Source organism: Lonchura striata, chromosome 3 (assembly GCF_046129695.1).
Source record: "Lonchura striata isolate bLonStr1 chromosome 3, bLonStr1.mat, whole genome shotgun sequence".
In the NCBI taxonomy this organism is placed as follows: domain Eukaryota; kingdom Metazoa; phylum Chordata; class Aves; order Passeriformes; family Estrildidae; genus Lonchura; species Lonchura striata.
In genome coordinates this window covers 596957-607300 of record NC_134605.1, presented here as the reverse complement: position 1 = coordinate 607300, position 10344 = coordinate 596957, and the positions used below count along the sequence as shown (strand labels likewise).

The 10344-nt window shown below is 51.8% G+C and overlaps 1 protein-coding gene across 1 annotated transcript; it reads right to left on the bottom strand.

The window, feature by feature from the left end:
- Nucleotides 1-485: 485 nt before the first annotated feature.
- On the bottom strand, nt 486-9706 carry LOC110474866 (uncharacterized). The gene is made up of 7 exons (XM_021538635.3): nt 9174-9706; nt 7339-8418; nt 6309-6365; nt 5270-5370; nt 4918-4982; nt 4210-4361; nt 486-645 (listed from the first exon to the last, which is right to left on the bottom strand). Exons 1-7 carry the CDS (start codon nt 9640-9642, stop codon nt 611-613), a joined length of 1959 nt encoding a protein of 652 aa, XP_021394310.2. The 5' UTR covers nt 9643-9706; the 3' UTR covers nt 486-610.
- Nucleotides 9707-10344: the final 638 nt, after the last annotated feature.

The window sequence follows — 10344 nt, the reverse complement described above, 5'->3', positions numbered from 1 at the left end:
GAAAGGAGGGATGGGCTGTTCTTAAAACCAGCCTAGAGTTCATAAGGCAAAACAGTTTCTTTAGACATAGTGGAAAATAAAAATCAACACTATTTGGGACTGAAGTGTCAGAGTTTCATAATGGGGAAAACCACTGCTAACTACTGCTCACAGTGGCCTCGGTCCCTGGCTCTGTCCTGCTGTTTCACACAGATCACACACATACCTTTGGTGCTTCCAGTAAAAGCCTGACATCTCTCCCAGGCACAGCCATAAGGGGCAGGTGCTGTCTCTTCACACCAGGTGAGGAGGGGCAGCCATCTCCACCTCCTGCATGCACCCAGGACCCAGGTGGACCTGCTGCTGCCGTGGGTGCAGCTGCAGAAAGCCCTGCCCAGGCACATCCCTCCAGGCTTTCCTCTGTGCCCCGTGCATGAGCACCAGCAGGACATTCTGCCTGGGTGAAAGCTGCAGGGAAAGGTGACCCAATGGGAGGATCATCCATGGGTGATCCTCATGGTTGGGTTACAGAGCAGCTGCATTAAAGGAGCTGGCTTCCAACAGAGGAGCTCAGTGTGAGGCTCACCTTGCTCCTGGAAAAACTGGGAAGAAAGCAGAAGCATCCATTTGCTTATCGGTTACTTGGCTTTGGGATCCAAACCTCACCTGAGTGAGAGAGAGAGAGAAGAGTTAGCAACCTGAAGATCCCCCAAGCCCCCTTTGTGGATCCAAGAAGGGAAAAGGGGACATGGTGACTGACCAAATCTGAGGCCAAGATAACAACAGTATTATCTTTAATCTCAGTAAGGAAACAAGCACACTCTGTGCAAACACATTAATGATTTCCTTCTCTTTACAATGGAAAATTGCACCCACTTACCTGCCTCCTAGGGAGTTGTTTGCATTTAATTCTCTGCTATTTACAAAATACTTTGAAGACCATGCATGGAAAATGGTTGGTAAGATGGTTGGTAATGGTGGTTTGCTCCACATATGTCAAAGGAAGCAATCAATGATCAGGGTGTCTTCAGGAGACCCGTTTTCTCTGTTTCACTACCCAAGACTGGATGGCCCCAGTGCTGAAGAGAGCTGCTGTGGGGGGACTGTGTGCAGGGAGGCACCAGCTCTGCCTCACCTGTCTGTGCAGGCAGGAGAGCCCAGCAGCAGCAGCTAATTTGGGTGAGCCTGTTCCAGGAGAGCAGCACAGCCACACCTTGCCAGAGCAGGGCACAGAGGATGCTCGTTCCTTTGTCACCTCAGCGCAAACAACGTGCTCTCACCTGGTTCTCACAACACAACACTGGCATTTACAGTGCCCCAATCTGTGCTGAATCAATCCTTTGGCAAATCCTCCTCCACACAGCAATTGTTCCTTCTTCAGCAATTCAACAGCTGAGATAAAGGAACTGCCCCCCATTTTTTTCTTTGGGGGGGGGGTGTTTTGGTTTTTTGGGGGGGAGTTCTGTTGTTTGTTTTTGGTTTTTTGTTTGTTTGTTTGTTTTTTTTCTGGGGCATGGGGAAGAGTATGGAAGGGAATTATCCTAGAGAAACACCCCAGGACCTCTTTGGACTCCTTCACCAGTATCCTCACCCGCAGAGAAGCAAGCAGAGCCATTTCCAGCCCCATGTAAAGCCGGCCGTGCAGAGCAAACCCCGAGCCGGGCACATCCACGTGCCAGCCCACACCTCCAGAGCACATCCTGCCCAAAGCTGCCCCGGGACACCCCGGCTGAGCCGTGTGAGCCAGGGGCCCGCAGCCCCGGCTCGGGAGCGCCTCCCGGGCGGCTGCAGGCAGCCCCTTCCCACTTTTGGTGGCAGACAGCTCCCTCCAGCGGGGCATCTGCCACCGCTCCAGGCACTCTCCATCCCGGGGAAAGCGGGAATTCCGGCTGAAACCCCCTAATAAAAGACACCAACGGAGGAGTTACCGGGCTCCAGCTGCAGGACAAGCTGGGAAGGCAGCTGTGCTTTACATCCGGCCAGGACCAGGTGGTGGTGGGGTTTTTGCAGCCTGCATCCAAAAATGCTGCAGGCACTAAAAATGCTGTCCCCATCATTCAGTGGGTGGCAGCCCACCTGCCATAACCTGACCAGGTTTCTCACCAAAATTTTAAGTCAGGTTCTGGAGATGTTTCTCAGCCAGGCTGGAAGAAACACCCCACAGATCCTCAGGTCACACCAGGGCTTCCTGCAGAGCTCTGCCTTGGAGGCAGGAGAAAGCAGGCAGCACTGAGCAGGATGAAGAATCAATTTTTAATTCCATATTAAGCACCAAACCATATTTCCTTTTTTCTTCCAAAAAAAATATAAAGTTTTTAATTTTCCTGTGCAGATCTCAAGCAGGATAAATCAGCAGACATACAGGGGCATGGAGCAAACATTTTGTTCCCCAAGCTGAGCAAGCATTAAAATAATAAAGTCACAACATGAGGAACACTGTTGTGGGATATTCACGGTCTGCAGAACACCGCAGAGGGGGTGGCACAGCCGGGGGCTGTGGCAGGAATCTGGGGCAATGCAGGAGGGAGTGCCCAGGTCAGCGGGGCACGGGCTCCCCTGGGAGCGGGGCAGGCTGCTCCGCCTGGCCAGAGTGGGCACGGACACTCCAGAGCCACTCGGGGGACCTGGCCCGCAGCTTCAGCTGGAAGGGGTCGAGCCGCAGGCACTCCCCCAGGTCGTGCAGCTCCATGGCTGGCTCCTCCACGGCCCTCCCCGCTGGCTCCTCGGGCCCTGGGCTCCTCCTGGGGGCCTGTCCCCTCAGGGCTGTGACACAGAGGACACTAAAGGCCACCAGCAGCACCAGGCCGGCCACAAGGGCTGCCCCCACCAGCGTGTCAGCGTGGCGGAGGAAGGCGCTGACCCCTGCAAGAGAAAAGCCACGGCCTCACCCCAGTGCCCCCGCTGCGCTCACACAGAGCCCCGCATCTCCTCTGGGAAGTTCAGCATGGCCCCTGCCACCCTCCAGAAACCCTCATGCCTGCCTTGCAGGCCAGAGTAAGTCTCCCAAAGCTCCATCCCAGGGAAATACTTCAACCAAGAGCCCAGAGCAGCACAAGGATGGCGCTACCCCAGAAGAAGCCCAACACAGCAAAGCCAGTGCCAAAGCCACGTGCAGCTGTATGGAGACTAAAAGATCTGCTGCTGTTCCCATCCAGGCCTGGAGAGACCCCGCGCCATGGCCCAACAGATAAAGCTGGATTTATAAAATTACCTGTATCAGAATACAACAATAACTAGCTGATCCGTACAGGCTTAGACTGCTCACGTTGTTAATTAATTTGGAGTTGGTAGGATGGGTGAGAAGTTATATTTGGCTATGAGCTCATGTTAAGGTTTAAGCCACTGCAGTGATGTTGAACTAGTTTTGGTAAAGCTGCTGCAGTGTTTGGAGCACATATTGCACAATATTGCTCTTTTCCAGCCTGTGAGGCTCCATTACTCTGCAAGATTGGATTAGCCACCTCTGATTATAGTCAAGCACCATATGCCATCTGCTCAGCCTTGTGTCAAAGCTGGGGTAAACACCAGGAACATCACTGTGCTTCTCACCAAGATCTACACAGGGTGACAGGAGAACACAGGGCACCCCCAGGAGCCACCAGGTTTGCTGATCACATCAGCTACAGCAGAGGTAGCTCATAAATTGCCCCTGACCACACTTTGCTTACAACTGAAGGACTCGCATGTGCCAGGTTGTAGCCCTGATGCACAGAAAACAGCAGACTGGGGGAAGGGAGCCTAAAGCTCATGGAGAGGTTCTATTCCCAGATGGGAACTGCCTTGCAAAGGCATTCCACAAGCCTGCCACACCTGGCAGGGACACCTAAAGCCACCACTCGCAGCACACATCAGCCAAGGTGCAGGACCGCTGGCTAGGAGAGAGCCCCCTGCCCTGGTGTGCTCACTCACTCCAAGGACCTCCCACACTCATCCAGGAAAGCACCAGCCCGTGAGAGGGAGCAGAGCCCCAGCTCCATCCTCTACCTGCTCGGGGAGAGCGGATGCAGAGCGTGCCGGACTCGCTGGGAGAATGATCCTCATAGTCCTTCTTGCAGCGGCACAGGTAGGTGCCCACGCCATTGAAGCACTCTGCCCCCTCCCCACAGAGGCCAAGCCCAGCCTGGCACTCGTTCACATCTATAATGGGGAATAGTCAAGTCCCAGGTCAAGTCAGGCTTGGCATTAAAGGGTTTATCTCCAGAAAAAAAAATTAAAAAGTGAAGCACCCACCTTCGACGAACAGTGAAACCAGCTGCAGCTTCTCCACGCCCACTGAGGAGCCAAGCAGCAACTCCAGGTGATTGTGCAGGAGCAGAGACACGTTCCTCTCCTCTGGCTCCAGGTGCAGCCAGAAGGTGAGCAGCAGGTTGGCATCTCTTGTCCTGTGGGCAGGGGAGAGGCAGGAGGAAAAAAATATCACTGCAGGCCCAGCTCTGACAGCCCATTTAGACCTTCAGTCCTTGGCATGGGATCGTGGTACTGCAGGCTCTTGCAAAGATGATCTGTGCCAAGAGGCTGCTTTGCACTTGGATAAAGGAAAGCCCAAGAATGGCTCCTCATCTGGAGCTAGGCTGAAATGACCAGATATTTGAGTAAAATGAATTGTAGTAGCAATCTGCAGTCCCAGAACAGCCTCTGCTCACAGCTTTCTCCAGCAGGCACTGTGGCAGGTGAGATTATCCTCCATTTCCTCCAAAGTTTAAATACATCTTAGACCTATATAGGTCCCAGATAATACTAAACATCAATTTTCACCATCTTTCCTCTAGAAAACATTTTTTTTTTTTCCTAATTTCAGGACAAGTTAGAGATCAAAGAAGAACAAACACATGTCTCTTCCTGGGGAAGGAGAGTGAGAAGCCAAGACACTGCTAATCCAAGAAATATTGCAGATTACAGCAGTCACCTGCCAAGGCAGCAGCACAGCATTAACCCTACCTTTTGATACCCCTTAACTTTATTTCACTGACTTTATTGGCAGAAAGCTTCAGGTTCTTCTGGATCTGCAAAGGAACAGAGTGACCAGTGCTGATTTGATGTTCAACCAGCAGGAGTATGACAGCAAACAGTTTATTTTCTCACTGTAGCACCCCATCTCTCTCCCCCTTCACAAACCCCCTGGGATGCAGAGGATGCCCCATAGCTCACTGCTCTGAGCCCTTTCTTTAGAAGAATACCAGCTTAGCTCTAGGTCATCTTCCCCAAACACAAAAGCACAAAATGGTCTCTTCTACGTGAAAATCTGGGATATCCCATCTGTTCTTCCCCACCTCCCCATGCTCACACTTACGTGATTCTTCAGAGATTCAAGAAGACCCCTTTGGAACTCGTTTCCACCATGAGGAATCCAGTCCTTGGCTTTGATTTCAACAGTGACTTCAAACAGCACATCTGCCAGAAGACACAAGGATCCTGGCATGTTCTAATGCACATAATACAAACAGGCTCCCCAGATGAGTCAGTCCTTAAACATCAACACCAGAACAACACCATGCTTGTGCAGCTCAGTGCCACAGGGGTATTTCCAGGGGATGTGCATCAGGTAGGACAAGTTGTTGAATAACAGGTGAACACAAACCTTAGTTAATGCTTGTTGATGAATACTAGAATTGATCTCTCAGTGAAAAACTGACACAAAGCAACATATCCCATCACATTCACATGCCTTTAACCCTTCTGTATCCCAAAGGGATTGTCATAATTATGGATGGGGTCTACAAGCCTTTTTCTCTTGGAATCCAGACTGGCACAGATTTGCCAGTTGGCTGTTTAAAACCTATTTGTTCATCACTATTTCCCCTGTTTGGAGCTTGGGTTCCTTCTGTATTGACTCCTTTGTGCAAGATGTTTCTGTGGCTTGCTGGGCCATACAAACCCTGCATTTATATTGTTTAGTTGCTCTACCATAAGAGGGTTTTCCTTCTCTCCCTGGTCTGAGGAGCAGGATTTCTGCACATTTCTGATCCTGGTAGTCATGGGACATCCATTGAAATACACTGGAGGAATTGAGGTTCATTCACCCTCATTCATCTTAGAAAAACCTTATTTAGATAGCAAACAAGTAATGCTTGGACTCCAACAAGCCAGCATATATGTCAGGGTTAGCACCTGAACTCAGGTTTCTCCAGGGGAGACACACAAATTGGCCAAAGCACAACTGTGGGATTGCAGTGACATCTTAAAAAATAGCATCTTCAGAGTGGTCATTACTGAGAAACAGCTCCCACTGCTTTCTAAATGCAACGATCAGGTGATGTCCAGCACAGCCTCAGGCAGCTCCCTGAGCTTAGGGCAGTGTTTTAAGGCAGGTTTAATTCTGCATGGCTCACCTCCAGGATGGTGCTGGGATTGCAGTCCTGTGTCATTCTCCACAGATGACATCAGATCTGCCAAAGCAAGGGAAAGCATCAGGTTTCTATCACTGATGTACCAGTGATGGGGAGGGAAAGTGCGTTGGGTCTGGGTCACTTTGCAAAGAGAATGCCATGTCCCAGCTCATGCCTCTATTCTTTATACTGAAATTAGCTATCAGGCTCTGAAGACAATCTCTTCTCCTCTACAGTGGAAAGTGCTCTTCAGAAAGAAATCACCCCAGTAACCCTCATTTCCATTTCTGGAAGCAGACAAACTCTTATCCCTGTGAAGCCACTAGAGCTGCCTTGGATCCCAGTGGAGCAAAACAGCTTGGGCATTATATGCCAGCAAATGCAGAAAATCTGAATAAAATCTACAACAGAGGGGAAAAAACAGTTTGTAGGTGAGGAAATTCCATTTAAAAACATGTTCTGCTTTCAGGCAGAAATTAAAACATCAGTAGCTAAATATTAGTAGAAATTAATAGAAATTAGTAGAAATTAAAGCATATCAGTAGCCTGTGCAAGTGATCTAGCATCAACTCCTAAACTTTCTTAAGAGAAAAATTATTTTTCTAACCTTTCTCCAGCTTCTGGAGCTCAGACTCAGTGATCATGCCTGGGAGCACTGTGACAGGCTACAGAGGAATCAGTGCAAGACAGGGCTGGTTAAAACCAAGGTGAGCACTCCTAGTCTGCTTTGGGGGTGAAGTCATAGCAGAGAGGCCAGCTCCTTCATGGATAACTCAAAACACTTGGATTAGAAACCAGCCTGTCCCTATTATAATAATCCCATATATGCTCATGTTAGAGCTGATAATCCAGTGTCTTCTCAAGTCCCTCCCTCCCTGGATATAGGAGTCAAGAGTGGCACCACGTGGCCCAGCTGAAGGTAACAGCCATGTCTACAAATAAAACCTCCTCAGAGAGTGCTGCATCACTGGAGGTGGATATTGCACATTGTCAGGGGGCAGTTCAGCCAGTAATAACCAAAAAATGGCCTTACCAAAGAGCTCTTCAGTCCTTCCTCCCAGAGACACCACATCAGCAGCAGTCACACCAGGAGAGGGGTAGAGAGGTGGTTCTGTGCTGGTGTTCAGTGGTGGCTCTGCCAGCTCTGGTGTCTGTGTGACATGTGCAGCAGCTGCCACTTCTGAGGGGCTGCCACTGGCCTGACCCAGGGCAGGTGATGTGTCAGAGACACCTACACTGCTGCTGGGCAGATGTGAGCAAGGGGAGCCAGCTGGGTGACATGGGACCATGGTGACCAGAGCAGTCCCTGGCTCGGTGTCCCCCTTGGCCAGCTCCAGGGCAGGTGGCTCAGCTTTACCCCCAGTGTCTTGCCCAGCTGGAGCTGGCTCCACCAACATGTCATCTTCAGTTTCTCTGCCCTTGCTGCCACCATCCTTAGGGTTCCTTTCCAGCCTAATTTCATCCTGGCCATGCTCACTCCGGTTAGCACCGGACTGACCATCTTCCATGAGATCAGGAGAATGCTGGCTCTCTTCTTTTGAGCTCACAATGTCAGGCTGGATCCTGCCATCTGCAGGTGCAGCTGGTGGGCCTGGAGGAGCTGTCGGCATGAACAATAAACCTTTGGTCACCCCTGTCCTCCCGCTCTCTTTTTTAGAGGTCTCCTGGGGAGCTGCTGTGGCATCACTTGACAGACCCACAGTTTCAGAATCTCTGAATACATAATACTGGCCTCTAAAATACCTGTATTCATGGCTTCTGAAGCCACTGCCTGACAGAAACAACACCTGGACCTCAGTGGCTCGTGCAGCAAAGATCAGAGTGCCTCGGTTGTGGCAGGCAAACACCACTTTGGTTTCCACGCTGGACGAGACCCCCTGGAAGATGATCTTGTCCTGGTTGTGGCCACAGCCATGGCTGCCCTGAAACCCTTGGACATAGATGACAATGTGCTTCTGGGGGCCTGCCCAGATGGTCCAGTTGCACCAGATGTTGGGTTTGATGTCAGCATGCAGCGGGAGGTAAAACAGGCCCGACCCACCCCGGAAGATGAGGTGGCAGCTCCTGATGGGAAAGTACTCGGTTACCCAGGGAGGGCCCAGCTCTGACACATCTGGAACACAGAAAAGAAACATGCAAAGGTTATCATATTCACAAATTGTGTCACACATTACAGTTTATATTACACAAACTGCCACGGGAGAGGCAGCATTTCAGACCCTCTCCTGCTACAGGATTTCTGTAGTTCCAGCCCCGGGAGCCACATAGCCACATTTCAGCTGGAGCTAAGCCCCTGCGAGAGGCTGCATGAAGCAGGGCCAGTGCCAGCCAGCTCCAAGGTGGGCCCAGCACTGCACAGGCCAGCGAGGAGTCCTCCCCTGAGAAGGAAGGAGTGCCTGAGACAAGGGGTGATGAACTGGCTGCAGGTCCCGTTCCCCTGCCCTTCCCAGAGGCAGGGGAGAAGGTAGAGAAACCAGGACTGAAGTTGAGTCTGGGAAGAAGGGAGGGCTGAAGGGAAACTGGTTTTAAGATTTAGGTTGATTTCTCATTATCCTACACTGATTTGATTGGTATTAAATTAAACTGATTTCCCTAAGTCTGTTTTGCCCATGATGGTAGACTGTCAGTGATCTTTCCCTGCCCTTATCTCACCTCACAAGCCTTTAATCACATTTTCTCTCCCTTGTCCTGCTGAGAAGCAGATTTGGAGGGCACCTGGTGTCCAGCCAGGGTCACCCCAGCCCAGTTTTCCCCAGACAGCAGGTTAGGATTGCCAGATGGAGACTGCAGGTGAAAGGCACAGCCTTGTCCTTGCTCCCACCAAGTACTTTTGGTTTGTGCCAAGACACAACGTGCTGGAACACCTACCAGCGTGTTTCCCTTGCTGTCCTTCTGGCACCTGGGTGCTCCTGGCTACACCAGAGGGCTCCCAAGGCTTTTGGTCTCTTGGCAGTGTTTCTCCCCACAGAGCTGCAGGCAGAGCAGGGTGTGCAGGAGTGGTGCTGAAGGAGGCAGTTGTTCTCTGTCCTGCACCCACTTGCACAGCTTCTGTGGCTCCCTGAATTTTAAACATCCCGAAGCTGGAGACAGGAGCTGGTTTGTCACTAGCAGCACTCTCCTGATGCTGCACAGGCACCTCGTGCACCTCTCTGGTGTCAGACAGGGAAGCTGGTGTCACCCCAGAGCCTCTGCTGACATGGCCCTCAGGCTGAGCAAGCCTCACACCAGGCCCTGGGACAGTGACAAAGATTGGGGAGGGACTCCTGGCCATCAAGACCACAGAGGCTGTGCTTTCACCTCTCTGGCCACCTGCCTGTCCCAGCAGCAGCTTTTGCATCCCAGGGCCAAGGCATCTGGAGGACCCATCTGTGCCCAGTTCAGAGGCTACTGATGGATGGCAAGGTGGTGAAGGGGAGACCATCTCTCCTGCTGGGCTAGCTGGGAAGATGTCCCTTTGCCTGAGACTGCCAGGATCCCAGTCCAGAGCAGCTGCTGGAGCAGCCCCCATGGACAGAGACTCCACTTGTGGAGGGAGAGGTGCTTCAGGGACTAAATCCAGAGAGCCAAAGTCTGCAGGGACAGGCGCTGTGGAGGAGGTCAGCAGCACAGGGATGCTTTCTGTCCCCAGGGCAGGCACAGGTGTGAGAGGATGCTCCAGCCCTGTTGCCAAAGCAGGTTCAGCCAGCCCTGATGCTGTGGGATGGAACGCTGTTCTCCTCCTGGCAGCTCCCTCAAAACTTCCCAGTGGGAAAATATCCACGAGCTTGGTGTGATGGAGGCCAGTTGTGCCTAGCTCAGGTTTAGGCTTGGACAAAAGCCCCAAACTGCTTTGGCTTCTCTCAGGAAGCAGCTGCAAGTGGTCCCTGGTAACCACATCAGAGGGGCTCCTCAGGCTGGGCATCAGGCCCTTGGCAAGGCCATCATCTGGGACACTCAGCAGGGCATGGCTTCCATCCTTCTCCAGGCTGGCTGTGCTGTCCCTGGGGGCACCTGTGCCCTCCTGGCCTTTTCCTGTGCCAGGGGACAGAGGCTCAGAGTG

What these genes read in the sequence shown, in the direction of transcription:
- LOC110474866 (XM_021538635.3), bottom strand. Translation starts at nt 9,642, where the DNA reads ATGCAAAAGCTGCTGCTGGGACAGGCAGGTGGCCAGAGAGGTGAAAGC. An exon ending in AAGGACTGAAGAGCTCTTTG is followed by an intron (nt 6,366 to 7,338) that starts GTAAGGCCATTT and finishes TTGCTTTGGCAG; the next exon opens with ATCTGATGTCATCTGTGGAG. An exon ending in TTGAATCTCTGAAGAATCAC is followed by an intron (nt 4,983 to 5,269) that starts GTAAGTGTGAGC and finishes GTTCCTTTGCAG; the next exon opens with ATCCAGAAGAACCTGAAGCT.